Source organism: Megascapheus bottae, chromosome 5, assembly GCF_031878675.1.
Source record: "Megascapheus bottae isolate mThoBot1 chromosome 5, mThoBot2.hap1, whole genome shotgun sequence".
NCBI classification, from domain to species: Eukaryota; Metazoa; Chordata; class Mammalia; order Rodentia; family Geomyidae; genus Megascapheus; species Megascapheus bottae.
Genome location: NC_143513.1, coordinates 64,300,304 through 64,318,679, shown reverse-complemented (window position 1 = coordinate 64,318,679; position 18,376 = coordinate 64,300,304). Strand labels below are relative to the sequence as shown.

General features: G+C 35.4%; 1 protein-coding gene across 1 annotated transcript in view; it reads left to right on the top strand.

The window, feature by feature from the left end:
* Nucleotides 1-18,376, top strand: part of Wasl (WASP like actin nucleation promoting factor) — a 48,957-nt gene extending 30,581 nt beyond the window's left edge. Inside the window, exons 5-11 of the mRNA XM_090333229.1 lie at nt 1,081-1,104; nt 4,337-4,505; nt 5,382-5,424; nt 6,729-6,882; nt 12,611-13,131; nt 15,104-15,212; nt 15,839-18,376. Coding sequence (XP_090189355.1) covers nt 1,081-1,104; nt 4,337-4,505; nt 5,382-5,424; nt 6,729-6,882; nt 12,611-13,131; nt 15,104-15,212; nt 15,839-15,900 — 1,082 coding nt within the window. The 3' untranslated portion in view covers nt 15,901-18,376. The remainder of the gene's footprint in view (nt 1-1,080; nt 1,105-4,336; nt 4,506-5,381; nt 5,425-6,728; nt 6,883-12,610; nt 13,132-15,103; nt 15,213-15,838) is intronic.

Here is an 18,376-nt window from a genome sequence, read left to right as displayed (position 1 = left end):
TAGCAGCCCCTTGGAAATGAAGAGGACTTACTTTATCCTAGTTTGAATTCCTAATTTTATTTGTCCACCAAAAAGATCCTATTGACTCATGATTACATGGTTATTTATACATTAATATTATAGTAGCTATGTAGGAGTTACAAGTTCAGAAAATTTGCATTTTTTAAAATATAAAAATTATATTTGTTTGTAATTCTTCAAATACCTTGGAAGTTTCTTTAAGCCAAATTAGGTTTAGACCTGAATAAACATGGTATGTAAGGACATAAATGCAAGCTTATTAATTCAGATTTTCCCCTGTTTAATTGAATATGACTTTTTAGTCTTTGCCTGCCCTGTCCCCCTATATGCTAATGACTCCCAAAGTTTTACCTCTCTATACATGCAATCTCCTCAAGTTAATGTCAGAAAAGCCTTCAGACTTAATGTGTTTAAGCAAAATACTCTTGTTTTCCCTTTTGGAACCCTAGTACCATTCAGTAGGTTCCTTCTTTGTTCCTCTTCCTTATCTTATTAATCTGAAGCCCACCATGATCTCACCTAATTCTATCAGTGTAAAATCCTCTGTCATTAAACATAATGTCGTAAATCTGGGTTTCGTACCCTCTGATTTAACCCAAGCCTCTCATTGTCACCTGAATTACCATCATGTTTTTTGGGTAGTTTCCCTGGTGCTATGTGTGTGTTCCTACTATTTGTTTTCCACGTAGAAACCAGAATAATTTTCAACACAATCGTGTTATTTGCCTCAAGCTTCCTGTGAAATTGTGAAATACAAAATGCAATTTTCCATTTTAAGTCATGGGTAGTGGAACCTTCCCTGATTCCTGCTGACTTCTCTCCTTGTACTACTCATTCCCTTGGTTTATTCTAGTTCAGTCTTTATTACATGCTATTTTTCCTTTGCCATTGGGTCTTTCCTCACTTGACATTTGGGATCTGATTAAATGTCAATTATTCAGAAATATTTTCCTTAACCCACTTGTATGTCAATAGGAATGTAACAGTGTAAGAAAATTTAATTTTTTTGTGGTGGTTGTGTTCTTAAGTCTAATAATATTCTAATTTATTTTCTAACAGAGAAAAGGCGAGAACCTCCAAATGGTAAGCTTTTTATATAAGTATTGACAGAAGATTTTAAATTGCAGTTTAGTTCTTGTAGTATACTATATACTAACACCTAGTATTTAGAACTTGATTTTAAAATATTATGCTTTATTATGTCCTTGCTTAAAGTTAATGAACGGCGTTTGAGAGGCATGAAACCTACTGTTTTGTTTTTGTATTTCTAGCAAGAAAGAAATAATATAGAGGTTGAAGGAAACTGGCACTTCATTTTAAATTCACAAATTGGACAAGTTTAAAAACTACAATTTAGTCTCAAAGTTCACTAAATACCTGAAACAGTGGGGATGAAGACTGGGAATAGGTTGAGGGAATGAGTTTGTTGTAAGTGCACTATGTGTATGTGTGAAATATCACAGTGCATCCCCTTCATACTACAAATGTATTGACAATTTAAAAACAAAATCTTCCCTAAGGCATTATTTTATCTTGCACATTTGTAAGTTTGTCTTAAAAAGACATCTAAGACATCTTTTCCTTATTTAAAAATATTTCACAATTCTATTTTTTGTGCAGCCCTTTTAAAAAAGGAAGGCGTGTTTACAACTGATTGTACCTGCGTATAGCCCTCTTTAGTTTGGTATTGAACAAGTATAACAGAATCATTTACTTTTTTACTTGAGGGTTGAATACCAGATACAAAGAATAATACCGTGACCTATCATTCTGGATCTCTATGGCCTTTCTGAAACTATGTGATAAGTTTTTAAATTGTGTATATTCTTTCCTCTGGAGAGAGAGACTTCTTGGGTTTTATCACATTTGAATGAGGTCCTTGACCCTACGTCATTCCAGGGACCTTTATTTTGAAAGGGAATGTAACCGGAACAAGCACTCATAATCAGATGTATTGTCTTCCTCAGATTGCATTTGTTTTTATTCTTTAACTTTATAGTTTAATCCTTGGATGCTATTGTCTCCAATTTTTTTGTTTAAACAAAGAAATTTGTTTTCTTTCTAATACTGTATTGTAAAGATCAACATTATACAGTTGATACTGTCAATATTTTATTTATGAGATATATAAACACATTTCCACATTACATGCACCTTAAAAATGAATATATAATATAATACTAATACAGGTTCATATCTATTTGGTTTTTTTTACCCTGGCTATCTCATTAGTGGAGACTTTTTTTTTTGTGGGTCATAAGGCTTGAACTCGGCCTGGGCACTGTCCTGGAGCTCTTAGCTCAAGAGACCATTATTTTTGAGCATGTTGGACATTACCACTAGATGGTAGCAGACATCTTTACCATATCCCCAGTGTTCATTGGGGTACTCTTTGTCTTAGCTCCTCATTTAGATTTTACATTTTTCAGACACTTTCACATTATAAGTACTAATAACACTTTACATAGAAGTTACATTTATTCCTGAAATTCACTTTTTCTTCCTTCCTAACTCCTGAATTTCTTTACTGGTCAGTTTCACATTTTAGTTTGCAGTGGTTTGTTTTACTTCCATTGGTTACCACCATCACAGGCCTCTTCGCCACCTATTTGTCAACTCTGTTACCTTGGGAAATTAAAAGGAAACTTAGGTTGTTCTTTTAGGTGTAAAATTAACTAGAAAGATCTGCTTTTGCAAGAATATTTTAAAATCCTTTAAGACATTTGTTCTCACTTTATCATTTGACTATTTTTAGATAAAGGAGGAATGCAGCCCTCTCTGTTATGTATTTACTTAGATGGTGTTCTCAGGATGAATTTAATGTCATAAGGAGAATAAAATGAAATGTCTAGAAAAGACTTATGTCTCTATTACCAAATTTTGTCTTTTAAGTTTAAGATGACTGTGCCTTATAAATATTACCATCTTTTTTCTACACTCACTTTTGATAAGTAGGCTTTAGAACCATTTCAAACTTATGGCCATTACACTTCATTCCTCCGCTAATGAACTGTATGGCAGTATTACACATGTTCAGTAGCAGTTCCATACCCAGTATTTTCCTTTTTTTCCCATATATTTTTAATTGTAATTAATAGAAGGGTTACATTATATTCACCAGATAGAAGGTGCATTACTTCACATACATTGATACCCTTTCTCATGTTTTGGTCCCCATTTCCCTCCCCCACCCCCACCCCTCGTCTTGTTTCCGCCCCTTCCCTATCCAATTTCAAATAACCAAATACACATATATACAATATATCAGATAACAAGGTGAAATACTGTAACAATATGAGATAACCAAGGGACAGCAAATGAGATGAGAGATAACATAGTACATTAAGGACAGCTATCACTCGTTCTATGGCTTTTGTTTCTATATCCTGGAGATCCTTTCACTAAGTGTCATACCATATGGCCTTATGTATCTAGGTTTTGTTCTACTGTAAATCTCTGCTAGAAGAGCCCAAAGTTTCTACTGATTATGACAAATGAGGGGGAGACCATTGAGCCTATGTTCCTTTGAGTCCGGCTTACTTCACTTAATATGATTTTTTCTAAGTCTTTCCATTTCCTTACAAATCCATACCCAGTATTTTCATAGGGATCTTCTGCCTAGCACACAACTATGATTCCAGACTCCCACAAGGAACACAGATGTTGAGCATAAAACCAAATTATTAGCACAAAGTTTGGGTATAGGGAACCCAACTGATCAAAATCCACATGCCAGTCTCCTCAGCCTTCCTGTGCTAACTGTCTTTAAAGTGTAGTTATATTTTTATATAATTTGAAGTTTTGTCCTTAATGGAATAATCTTAGAGAACTTTGAGGTGAAAGGTGATCTTGTCAAATTTGTATGTTAAAATAGGATGTTTAAGGAGCATTTACTGGCCTTAGTACAATTTGTAAGCTTATGTTGTATTCAGACTCTGCTTTAGCAGCAAGAATATTTTTGTGAATTATAAAACAAGCTGGGTGCTACAGCATTTAGAATCACTCCTGAAGATGCTACTGATAATATTTGAAGGTGCTTGAGATACATTTACAGTTATCTTTGCATCAGTTGGATGTTTTTATTTATTTGTTTATACCTTTTAAAGTTTGAGTTGTGTGCTTCTATATGTGTACTTAAGAGGAAGATATGATTGGCCATAAGTCTGTCCATTTTGGAAAAAATGGTAACAGTAGTTTTATAAGTAACTTTTCATTCACAGACTGATACAATTACAATAAAGATGACTAGATTTTTTGTTAAAGTTAATGAAACAAAGTAGATCTATTTTCTTTATTTCTTTTTCTTTTATTATAGGTCCCAATCTACCCATGGCTACAGTTGACATAAAAAATCCAGAAATAACAACAAATAGATTTTATGGCCCACAAGTCAACAACATCTCACATACCAAAGAAAAGAAGAAGGGGAAAGCTAAAAAGAAGAGATTAACCAAGGCCGATATTGGCACGCCAAGCAATTTTCAGTAAGATAATTCTCTTGTTCTTTTATTTCGGGACATGGCTTACTATACTTCCCATGTTGCTTTTATCTCTTGACCCTCTCAAGTAGCTAGGGTTACATTTACCACTATATCTGGCCTTCATTTTTGTTTAGCATTTCTGCTCATTTTTTAAGTTGTTAGAAATTTTTGTTTTAGTTTGTAGCAGTATATATATTCATCACTTTTGGAAAACTAGAGAATTTGTTGGAGTTTTGTTTTGTTTGTTTGCTTCTCAGTAGATGTTTTGTGAATCTTTGATCTTTTTGAGACTGAATCTGGCTATGTAGCCAGATGCTGCCTCAAATCCTTGATTGTACTACTCAAGCCTCCTAGTGCTCGAATTATAAGCTTGTGCTCCCATGCCCAATTTGTTCTATGCATTTTATGACTCAGTTTTTCTCCCATCAGAAAAGAGATAATAAAGTTGTTTATCTCCAAGTTGGTGGAATAAAGATGATTTCTCACTTTGACCTATAAGTAGTATTTGAAAATTGTATTGTCTAAAGGTAAAACTGTCATTGTGCAAAGGTAAAGGGATACCTGTGATATATATGTATTTTAATTTTCCACATGCATTATTTTACTAATTTAATGTATAATTTTTGTCCTCTTGTATTACTGAAATTCTTATTGGAATTTTGACAGTTAAAGCACTAGCTGTTCAAAGAAGTTGCACAAAAAAATGTTAAGATTCTGTTAGAATAGGAGTGGGGCTAAAATCTAAATAGGCTTACTCTTGTACATATGTGTGATGTGTATATATATGTGTGTATATATATATCTTTTAAACCAGTTATGTCAGGGATTTCATACTGTTAGGTTGTAAACCCCTATATAAGTTTTATTTTCCTGTTTTAGGCACATTGGACATGTTGGATGGGATCCAAATACAGGCTTTGATGTAAGTATCTTTTCGTGTCCTATTTATTAATACCAAATTTGGAGGACTAATCTGCTTTTCCTGTAAATTTTTGTTTGTATTATCATTTTTTGATTGTTTTGTTGATTTGAATATGCTTTATGTTTGTGTATATACTACCAACATTTGTAAATACAGTATTATTCTCTCTTCACTATTGTTTAAAGCCAGGTTTCTGAATTCTAAACTATATATCTCAGTTAAATACTCAGTTAAATGTGTTTTTGTTAATTATAACTTTAATGAGTACATTCAGATTATATGAAAATAGTGTGATCAAATTGTGAATATTCAGGTATGTAATAAATTAGAGTTTTTCTGCCTATTCTTTTTGGCACTTTCATAATTCATTATTTTAGGCTAAGTGCCATTGGCTCACACTTCTAATCCTAGATCCTTAGGAAACTGAGATCTGGAGGAATATAGTTTGAAGCCATCCCATGCAGAAGAGTCCAGAATTTCTACTTCCAAAATAACCAATAAAAACTTATCTGGAGGCAGGGCACAGCTTGCAAACAAGCTGAAAACCCATAGGCCTTAAGTTCAAACTCTGGTACCAATTCCCTTACTCTCCCCACCTCCAAAAAAAAATATTTTGTAATACTATGAGAGCAAGCTAAACAAAACAACAGAAAAAAATATTAAAGCAAAAAAATTAATTGGAATTTCAGTAGCCTTGCTGGGTTTTTTTTGTTTTTGTTTTTTTGTACTGGGGCTTGAGCCTCCAGTTCTCTTAGCTTGCTTGCCCAGATCGTACCCTACCACTTGAGAATACAGGTAAGTTAAGTTTTTTGCTGGTCATTTTATAGATGAAACTACTTGAAAAATATTTGTGATGGGTATCAGGAAAACTTTTCATTATATAATACAAAGATAATTCTTCAAACCTTGTATACCACTTTGTGTTACCTACTAGACAAGGAGGGATCCTAGGAGGTCCTTTTCTTCACAGTTCCAAATTGTTTTTCCATGTATGTTATTCATGATAAGAAACAAGTCTTACTTAACAGGGTAGGTATATAAAAGTTACAAATGGGTTGATAAAAATCTAAATGAGATACCCTCTATTTGATGACAGGTAAATATATGAAATAAAATAGCTTCTTTGGTTCTTGTTTGTTCAAGTTTTTTATAGGAATGTTTATGGTTTCCATTTAAATACTGTAACATTTTTTAAAAATTGTAAACAAAATCATTTCATAAGGATACATGAATAATAAATGTTGTCATGATTAAAATTGTAGGGTTTTTTTTTTATAGTTACCAGTTATTTTTATGTATTGTAGCTAAATAATTTGGATCCAGAACTAAAGAATCTTTTCGATATGTGTGGGATCTCAGAGGCCCAACTTAAAGACAGAGAAACATCAAAAGTTATATATGACTTTATTGAGAAAACAGGTGGTGTTGAAGCTGTTAAAAATGAACTCCGAAGGCAAGGTAACTTTTATTCTAATTAGTCACTTGAATATCTTTATTTTTCCTTGTAAATATTCTGAGATGAGCTCCTTGGGCTCCTTGGGCTTTGTGTAAGCAAAGTGATACTACTGATCCATATACATCTGAGCTCCTGAAGTAAGTTTCATAGCAAATATGAATACATTCATGTGAACCCCTCCATTTGCCGAATGCTTGAAGTTATGTACAACTAATTTGGCCCAGCATATTATATCTTGTATTGTGGGTCGTGGGGCTTGAACTTGGCCTTGGCACTGTCCCTGAGCTCTTCTGCTCAAGGCTACTGCCCTACTCTTGAGCCAAGCCCCACTTCCCATTTTCTAGAGGTTAATTGGACATAAGAGTCTCTTGTCCTTTTTGGATCCTTTTTGTGCCTGGGTTGGCTTTGAACTTTGATCCTCAGATCTCATCCTCTTGAGTAGCTACGATTACAGGCATGAGCCACCACGCCTGGTGAGAATTTTAAGACTTGGCAATGTTTATTTATTGCTTTTATAATTTTTTTCATATTAAGTTGGTGAAAATCCATGCAGAATATCCCAGCTCTTCTAAGAAGTTACTATTACCTATATATTTTACTTAATGAAACAAAAGCCATTGAAATTGTTCTTGTTCTAACTCAGTTGTAATAATTTAAATTTAATCACTTTGTAACCAATAATGTCATCATTTTCACAATAAAAACAAGGTAAACTTTTACTGCTGTTGAAATACAAACTTTAAAATAAAGTTAAAATTTTCTTTTGAGAACAAAAATTTCAGTCTTTTAAGATGTGAAATTTCACTCAAAGCACCTCACGTTTAAGTTATGTCTTAATGAATATGACAGCACAATGCAAATAAAAATGTTTTCAGAATGGAAGTCATCACTTTGATAGCTTGATCATTTGGGGCTAATTTTCTTCTCACTTTTTAAATACTTATTATAATATAACAGACAGAGGACAATCTTCAGACAATGTGTTCTCCAATTGGTCATTTTAATGTTTATATTTTATTTGCCTTTTTGTTTTTTCCTGCTGATGCTTACCTCACTTTGATTATGATTCATCATTTATATATTTAAACATTACTACTGAACTAGTCTCAGAATATTTAGAAGTTTGTCTTCTTAGAAGTCTTACAATCTCTTGTGGAAACAGCTACATAAACAAGTGGAAGGTCGTATTATGGTTGCGGAAACACAGTGCTTCTTCCATTGAAACTAGCATGATACTACATTTCCAAACTGGGGTTTAAAGAGCACATTGTGGGCACAGTATAGCACTATTCCATTTTGGGTTTTTGTTTATTTGTTTTCTTTGAGCCTGTCTTCAGCAGCAACTCCAGGCACTCCCTGAGATTTTTTTTGCTCAAGGCTAGTGCTCTACCACTTGAGCCACAGCTCCACTACAAGTTTTTAGGTAGTTTATTGGAAATAGGATTCCACAGTCTCTCCAGCCCAACCTGGCTTCAAACCATGATCCTCACATCTCAGGCTCCTGAGATGTGACAGGCATGAACCACCCGCGCTACTTAATGCCATTCTTTTTAATGCATCCTGGCATGCTTAGATAATGGAAGACCATTATGGTCTTGGAGGAACACAATGTTTTTCAGAGCTTATTTTCTCCATTCTCACTGTGCACACCATACTAGTGATGATTGGGGCCTTTAAATGTATAAGCTGTAAGTAATTTGTGACATTATTACAGTCTGTGCTTTTGCATTCTCTCAAAGGCTATACCCAGCAGAGAAAAGCAACTAGTTTAGGTTTTTAAGAGCATGTATTAAACTGTTTCTTACTTTACATGTTTTAAAAACACTCAGGCAGGCTTTTTCTTAATTTAAATTCTCTGAAACAAGAAATCTTACACATTGAAAAACATACTTTGAGAACAGAATATAAAACAAAATATATTCAGTAACCAGAATTTCAATGTGGAACTTGTTAGACAACAAAAAGTGGTTTTATGTAAGGCAGATGAATAATTTACTAAATCTTTTGTAGATAGAGCATATAATTTAATTTCCAAAAGTATGAAAAAAGAAACTAATGAAATTGTCTTGAAAGTGTATTTTGTAAACATGACTGAATTAAATCTCTTGATACTTATTTTATAAAGCCTGCAGTCATGATTCATAAAACAGCCAGATTTGTTACTTAGTTCATACAGTTGATTAAAGTTCATTGACTCATAATAATGTGTTCTGTAGGTCCACCACATTGGAGTGGTATGTATATGGAATATTACTTGAATATGTGCTCTAAATGATGCATGCTGTGCTGTGTTGATTTCTCAGAAATTGTAGAATATGTATTTTCTGACTCTCTAATCTCTAATCGTTAGGATATATAGATGCACTTAAAAATTAAAAGATTATTTCTACATGATTCAGAGTTTAGTATTTTGTCTAGAAACCTATTAGAATTTTCTGTTTTTATATAAAAACACTGCTTGGCCAGCAATAACCTATTTTATTACTACTAATTATACTTACTATTTTGTGATTGCTTTTTATATTTGGCATTTTTTTCTATAACCTGTACAGAATTTTTACATTTTTATTCACTTAGGTAATAGAAGGGAATTAACAGAAGCACACCGTTCTATAAATGTTTACTCAGCGGCTTCTCAGTATTTCCATTATCTTAACTTTGTATTACATTTTTTGTTTTTTTTTTTTGTTTTACCTTCATGAGAGTACATGAAATCAGTTGTTGTGGAATTATTTAATACCCCATTTATTTGTTTTAAGTTATTTTTTGAGATGGGATCTCTGTGAAGCCCAGGCTCACCCTGGACCATGTACCTCAAGTTGAACTAAATTTTGTAATCTTCCTGCCTTTGTCTCTCAAGTGCTAAAATGACAGATATGTACCACCAGCCCTAGCATTCTTACCAGGACTCTTTAATATTAATGTTGATTAATCCTTGGCTGTTTTGAAGTATATCAACTTTTTTGTTTGTATGCCTCAACAAGAGATTTTTTAATATAAATTTTTTCCTTGAATTTTTTGATAATAGGAAGTTTTCATTTGTGGTTTTATTGTCCCCATTTATTCCATTTTTTTAAAGATTAAAAATTGTGATCTTTCATGGTATCAGAGTTTTGAAAATCTATATCAGAACTTCTTATACTGGTTTGTCCTCTCTTGACAAATATTTTTGTGCATGTAAATCTAACTGCCATCTGTCCTTTCTTGTCATAATGATTTTGCTGTTTTACCTTGAGATACAGAACTTTTTTGCATACTTTGTTTTTTATGTTGAGATAAACAGTCTATAAAAGCTGTATATTGTTAATGAGTTTGTGTGCGTGTGTGTGTGTGTGTGTGTGTGTGTGTGTGTGTGTGTGTGAGCCAGTCCTGGGGCTTCAACTCAGGGCCTGAACCCTGCCCTTTGACACTTGACACTTTTTTGTTCAAAAATAGTACCCTGCCATATGAGCCACAGTGCCACTTCCAGCTTTTCTGTGTATGTGGTACCAAGGAATCGGACCCAGGGCTTCATGCATGCTAGTCAAGCACTCTACCACTAGCCTATGCTCCAGGCCCAAGTTGTTTGTTTTTTAAAGAAAACATAGTCACATTTCAAGAAAACAAAGGATGAGCTTGTACAGCAGTAACACTGGATGCCAGTTTGTTCTTTATAACTAAAGACTCCCTGAGCTCTTGAGCAATGATTTTTAGTCTCTGATGAATGAACCTGGATCCCAGTATATAAATCGAATGCATGTTCAAAAGAGCTTGAAACCATGGTTATTTAGTATCATATGTAATAAAATAGTATGAGTCTTTTTTTTTTTTTTTTGCCAGTCCCCGGGCTTAAACCCAGGCACTGTCCCTGAGCATCTCTGCCCAAGGCTAGTGCTCTACCACTTGAGCTACAGCACCACTTCTGGCCTTTTCTGTGTATTTGGTACCAAGGAATAGAATCCCAGGCTTTGGACATGCTAGACAAGCACTCTACCACTAGGCCACACTCCTGGTCTGCTGAGTCATCTTTTTAAGTAACATATTTGTGTATCATAAAAATGCCAATCTAGATAAATATTACTGCTATTTGAAATGTAAACTGTGGTGTACTTTTGTATTCGTAATGTGCATAGTGCTATACACCTATACCATTTCCTACCTTAGTTGCAGTTTGGTTGAAAATATATTAGAAAAGGACTATGCTTTTAACAAGTATGACTGCAGCTTTAAAACGAAACCAAATGAACTGTAGCTATAATGCCCAGATAAAGCTATAGTATACTTTCAGCATAGATCATAGGAATGTCCCACTGTAATGGCATACCTGCTACTTTCAGCTGTACATTAGTAGTAATTTGAAATGTGTATATGACTGGAGACAATAACCATGTAAGTTTGGGTCTTCATGTTTCAATCTATGTTTCTGATTATATTTGATTATAAATTTTGTAATGTACGCATGATTGTCCCAAATGAAATCAGAAGGTAACATATTCATTTTAGAAGTGAGGGTATGACTGATCACCTAAGCTTACTGTTTATGATTAAGGTGGGTACTTAGAATTGAATAGGTGACTAGGAATATTCTTAATATCAGACTATACTTCGTATTTGTAGACACAAAAGGCTATTACCGATTATAAAATCCCTCTTAAGGGTGAGGAGTATGGGGGGAGGGAGGGAAATGGGTACCAAGACATGTGAAAGGGTATCAATGTATGTGAATTAATGCACCTTCTATCTTTACTAATTACAATAAAAAAATGCAAAAATAAATAAATAAAATCCCTCTTAAAAGAGCTTTTTCTGTCATTCTTTGAAAGAATGGAGAAATAATGAAGTTGATAAAATCATGTCTCCATACATGGCAATAAAATACGATTTAGTACTTAAAGATTATATCCTCTAATATATTTTCATTTTGCTGTACTTTTGAATTTATTATATTTATATTTTCAATTGAAATACTACTGGGATAAAAGTTATTTTTTGTTAATAACTTCAGCAGTTTATAAATTTCATAATTTGATAGTAATCAGTTCAGATTTCCTAATTAATGGATCAATTGTGCTATAAACCAACCTACCTTAATACCATAAAATAAAAATTCACATATAAATTATATAATGAAATTTTGTATCTTAAAATGAAAAAATACTATATTCTAATTTTAGTTCATTACTAGTAAGTTTTAAGACACTGTAAAATTAGAATCTGAAATGATACTATGAAAGAAAGCATAAATGTGCTTCATTGTTTAAAGAGTGAAGGCATTCATTCTAACACTTTTTAAACGATGCAAAGTAAATGTTACTGATTTCTAAACATTAAATGCTACTGTTTCAACTAGTATTTTTCAAGGAACAGTAGAAAAGTAATCTTCAGATTATTTCACCAGGCACTGGTGGCTCCGGCCTCTAATGCTAGCTATTGGAGGCTGAGATCTGAGGATGGTGATTCTAAGCCAGCTCGTGCTGGAAACCCCGTGAGACATTTATCTCCAGTAAACCACCCAGAAAACGCCACAAGTGGCGTGGTAGAGCACGAGCCTTGAGTACAAAGCAGCTCGGGGACAGTGCCCAGGACCTGAGTTCAAGCCCCGGACAGCAGAAAAGAATATTTCAAAGAAAAAGGTTAAGATGCCCTCTGCTCAGATGTCTGTAAAATGAAAATGTGAATGTGAAACTTTCATATCCTACGTATGAACGTGAATTGTTTTACTGTACGCTCTGTTTTGTTTCTTGTTCCCAGCGCCTCCGCCGCCACCACCATCCAGAGGGGGGCCACCGCCACCGCCTCCCCCTCCACACAGCTCCGGCCCTCCTCCTCCTCCCGCCCGGGGAAGAGGTGCTCCGCCCCCACCGCCTTCCAGAGCGCCCACCGCTGCACCCCCTCCGCCGCCCCCGTCCAGGCCTGGCGTGGGCGCCCCTCCACCCCCACCCAACAGGATGTATCCTCCTCCACCCCCGGCTCTTCCTTCTTCAGCACCTTCAGGGCCCCCACCACCCCCTCCACCCCTGTCCACCGCCTCCTCCGTGGCACCACCCCCGCCGCCTCCGCCTCCGCCCCCGCCCGGGCCACCGCCTCCACCTGGCCTCCCTTCCGAAGGGGACCACCAGGCTCCATCGCCTGCAGGAAACAAAGCGGCTCTTCTCGATCAAATCAGAGAGGGTGCTCAGCTGAAAAAAGTGGAGCAGAACAGTCGGCCAGTGTCCTGCTCCGGAAGGGACGCGCTTTTAGACCAGATACGGCAGGGCATTCAGCTGAAATCTGTAAGTAAGACGCCTGTTCACTTTAGATCCTTTTTTAATTTTAAGATTTTGTGGGGAGGGGTGTCATGGGGCTTCAGCTCGGCCTGGTAACTGTCCCTGAGCTCTTCAGCTCAAGGCTGCCGCCCTACCCTTGAGCCAAGGGGTTAATTGGAGAGTTTCGGGTCCTTTTGTGCCAGGCTGGCTTTGAACCTTGATCCTCAGATATCAGCCTCCTGAGTAGCTAGGATTATAGGCCTGAGGCACCGTGTCCGGCTCTGTTTTTGTTTGTCTGTTTTAGGGGTGGTACTGGGGTTTGGGATTCTGTGCTTATTTATAGTACATGGTCAGCAGGTACTTTGCCACTTGAATAATACTTTGAGCCCTTTTTTACTTTGTTGATTTTCAGAGAAGTCCAACACTTTTTTCTGGTCCAGCCTTAGACTGTTATCCCCTTATCAGTGCCTCTCCTGTAGCTAAAATAGAGATGTACAACCATACCTGGCCTGTCCTTTGAATTAGGATCTTACTACTTGCTGAGTCTTGCCAGTGCTGGCCTGAAACCATATTCCTCCTAAGTAGCTGGTTATTATAGGAGTGAGCCATCATTCATATCTTTTTAATTTAAATAAATGCTTATAGGTGTGTAGCCCATATTTCTCTATCAATGTCTAGAGCATTTACAAAGTTTCTGTGTTCTGAAATTAAGTGTAGTGAAAACCAGACTCCACAGAAAATTCAGAGTTCTAATAGAATTATTTTTCTTTTTGTTACTGGGTTTTAAACTGAAGGTCTTGTACTAGCTATACTAGTTTCTACCACTTGAAACATCCCTCCATAAGGCATTTTTGCTGGTTAAATAAGAAATGAATAAGATTTTTTTGAAAATATAATGTATACATTTTAAATGTAATTTTTTCTTTTTTTTTTTTTGCGAGTCCAGGGCTTGAGCTCAGGGTCTGAGCACTGTCCTTGGAGTTTCTCAAGGCTAGCGTTCTACTACTTGAGCCTCAGCACCACTTCTGGCTTTTTTCTATGTATGTGGGACAGAGAAATCGAACCCCGGTCTTCATGCATGCTAGGCAAGCACTCTACCACTGGGCCAAACTCCTGGCCCCTTAAATATAATTTTATATTATATGATATGCAACTACTCAAAGGTGTAAAGCTGTGTTTTCTCATAGAATATACTTTGTTCTTAGATTATCTTAAATATGACTCCCACCAGTGTGAATAACAGTATTATCCTAGGTTCATAAAATTATATCCTGCAATAAAGCAGTTTTTTTGTTTTTTTGTTTTTTGCCAGTCCTGGGCTTGAGCTCAGGGCTTAAGCAATGTCCTTGGACTTTCTCAAGGCTAGAGCTCTGCCACTTGAGCCTCAGCACCACTTCCGGCTTTTTTCTTTGTATGTGGTACCAAGGAATCGAACCCGGGTCTTCATGCATGCTAGGCAAGCACTTAGACCACTAGGCCAAACTCCCGGCCCAATAAAGCAGTTTTAAAGTTTTATCATCTCACACTTTAAGAATGAGTAGAAGTAGTCCAGATATAAGAGTATTTCTCAAGACTTTTTTTTTTTTTTTTTTTTTTTTGGTCAGGGTCTGGATGCTGTCCCTGAGCTCTTCAGCTCAAGGCTAGTGTTCTACCACTTGAGGCACAGTGCCACTTTTGGTCTTCTGGTGATTAATTGGAGATAAGAGTCTCAGGAACTTCTCTGCTCAGGCTGGCTTTGAACCACGATCCTCAGATGTCAGCCTCCTCAGTAGCTAGGGTTATAGACATGAACCACCAGTGCCCAGCCAAATGTACTGATGGTTTACATATTATGAAATAAAGAAAACCATTTCTCCATTTAATTTAGTCCCATATTTGGCTCGCAAATTTTCTTTTCCTCCTTTAAATTTTCTCTGAAATGTGATTCTAAGACCATATGTTGATAACAAGACTCGTTGCTGAGGATTTATAGTTGAGCTTTGCTAATTTCTTGTTCAAGGTGTCTGATGGCCAAGAGTCTACACCTCCCACACCTGCACCCACTTCAGGAATTGTGGGTGCACTGATGGAAGTGATGCAAAAAAGGAGCAAAGCCATTCATTCTTCAGGTATTTTGCATGCAGAGTTGTGTATGTGTGTGTCTGGACTCCATGTTGAACTCCTAGACCGGTGTTTTTACAGTTTTTTGTTCATGACTGGCACTTAATGTAGCCGCATCTCCAGGGCTGTCTTTCTCCTGAATAATTGGAGTCTTTCTGGATTTGTTTGCCATTTGAATCATAGATCTCAGCCTCCTGATAGGCATGAGCCACTAACACCCAGAATAAAATTGACTGTTTGAAGTTCTTTTTCTTTTATTTTTTTATGACTGTCTTTGTTACTATTTTCTCTGCTAATCAAGTAACTTGCTGATTGAGCTATATGGTATGTTTAATAAAATTGCTGCCCTTAAGAACAGTCTGTTTGTTCTCTAGCAGAATATCTTGACGGAATCCTGGGACTGAAACTCAGGACTTTAGGCTCTGTCCTTAGCTTTTCAAAGTCTGGCACTAATCACTTGAACCACAGTTCAGAAACATTACAGCTCTTGAGTGATTAGTCTTTGTTTCTAAGTTTGCTTTGAATTACTCTGTTCAAATCTCAATCTCCTGAGTAGCAGGGATTACAGATGTGAGCTACCAGCACCCAGCACTGTATAATGTACTAATTATTTGTCTTAATAATTTTGTTCTAGATGAGGATGATGAAGAAGATGATGAAGAAGATTTTGAGGATGATGATGAATGGGAAGACTGATCTATATATTATATATATATATTCATATATATTTTTACGGTGAAATACTAAACACTACTTTCTGTCTATGGATTCTGTAAAATTATCATGTAAATGTTCTACCAATTTGCTGTATATTTTTGTTGCCTTTTTGCTTTTTTTTAATTAATCTGTGCAATACCTCATTTAATCTGTAAAGGTTTGTCATAATCTACTCCCTGTTATTGTGTGCAAGTTTACACCAGAATGCTCACTTATTGTGAATATTTTTCATTCCATCAACAGAGGAGTTTAATTAAATATTATATGTGAGACTGACAATAAACCTTAATGTAATTTAGTTATAATGCCAGAAGGAAAACACTATTTTCATACCCTACTTTTTCTGTACCTAAATTTTCTTATTAAAATCTAGTATAGCACTACATTCTTTTTAAAGTGATGTAAATTTCGGTTTCTCTAGTCCCTTCATTTGGAATACAAGGCTACATATGAATGTTGAAGCTGATGCATTGCACAGTTCTAGATATCACTACACTGCAGTTTTTCAAATTTTAGCATATGCATAAAATGACTACAAAGATACAAATGAGTAGTATGGCAATGCTCTTCTTGGAATCATATTGCCTGTATTGGCTTAACAGTGGCATTGCAGGCTGAAGTCACAGGAGTCTTGTTTTTGAGGCTGTTTTTTATGCTATAGCAAATGTGGCAGGCCCTTTTTGGTAAAAAGTTGAAATATATTTTTGGTATTATTCTGAGAAATTATTTAAGTTGGAGTCTTGCAGGTTTCTGGGATAATTTCCTGCTTCATAGCCAATATGGTTAACTCCAGTGTTTGATTAAAATGTTATCAAAACATTATTTTAATAGTATGGAAATAAATGCTTTTACTTTACAGTTTGTACAGTTTGAGGTACTCAGAAATACCAACCACAAAGAGAAAATATGTTGGCAAAGATAGACACTATATAAATCATTTTTGTTTGGGCAATTTCTCAAGAATTTTGTCAAATATCAGGGGAAGTATTACGTTTTTTTCTTGAAAGATTAATGGTCCCAATGTCAAATTTACTGAAACACATAACTGATTTTAATAGATTTTTTAAATAAAATTTTACAACTTACACATTTGTTATGCATCCTATATGGTGTGTTAAAATTAGGGTTTCCTTTTTTCTACAGTGCACTAATCTGCCTAATGGTGATTATTTCATATTTATAGTGCTAATTATCACACCTACCTACTTTGAGTTTCAGGTAGAAAATTATCTGATTTAAATATATATTTTTCTCACATTGAGTCATAAGCAGAATGTAGTTTCAAATGTATTTCATTATTATAGACACATATCCAACTAAAAAGTATGCTATCTAGAATTGTACCTACCAAAATCAAGTATTGGCATGATCTTGACAGGCTGGACCTGCAAGATGTGGCTTGAATTTTAACCAGTTTATCACATAATTGCTTGTGATCATGCATCTAGTTATCATAAAATAATTTAAAAGGTTTAGTTACTGAAAGCAGTAAGTAGTGCAGTAAAATAGTTTTAAGTTATTCAAGGAATGTTACCTTCCTTGAAAAAGTAATTTAAGCACATGGGAAAGATTCTACATTTTTGTTTCCTGTACAAACAGTGCTCTTTGCTGCTAAAAGCTGTTTTCCGCTTACTGTCACTTATTGTGGCTTGAGCTCAGTGACTGTGTGGATGAGGCTGGACAACTAATCAGTAAAATTAGGAGTTTGTGCTCATGGCAAATGAGACATCCTAATTATTTTAGATAAGTAATAATGAGCTACTTTTCTTCTTTACATTATAAAAGATGTCTAAAATTTCCTACAGTGTCTTTAAGATAATGCCAACTTAAAATGTCTCTTATAGCCAAGGATTTAGGATTTTCCAGCCAATTTGAGAATTTACCAGAAGCTTCTCTGAAGATTGGATGTCAATTCTTGGAGTATAATAACATTTGAGTTGGAAACCCCACGTATATAATAATATTTATTGCCAAAGGTAATTGAGCTAACTCTCTTTCCTCAAAGTAGAAAAGATGTGTTACTGTACCATCTAAATTACTGTTAGTTGAAACACAGTAACTGTGGGGTTCAGTCTGGGCATGAAGACTAAAGCACTTTACCAAGTAAGGTGTAAGGTTGCATGTTCCAGTCCTCCACTGTCTTGCACTTGGGGTGGCATCATACCTGTGCTTTGTCTGAAAGCCTCCCACGTATAATCCAGCTGAATGATTGTCCGGTAGCCTTTGCATTTAACAAACTAGCATGAGGCTTTTTCTATCTAAATGCTATGTGATAGACAATTTTAGCTAGCCACATACTGTATGTATGAGATTCATGAAGATTTTCAATCATTTCCATTTATCACCTGAAATTTTGTTTAGTATGTGAATTTTTTTTGAAATGTATAGTGAATAGGATGATGCACTGGTGGCAATTCATCATAGAGCATAATAAAATTAATTTGACCCAAATAGT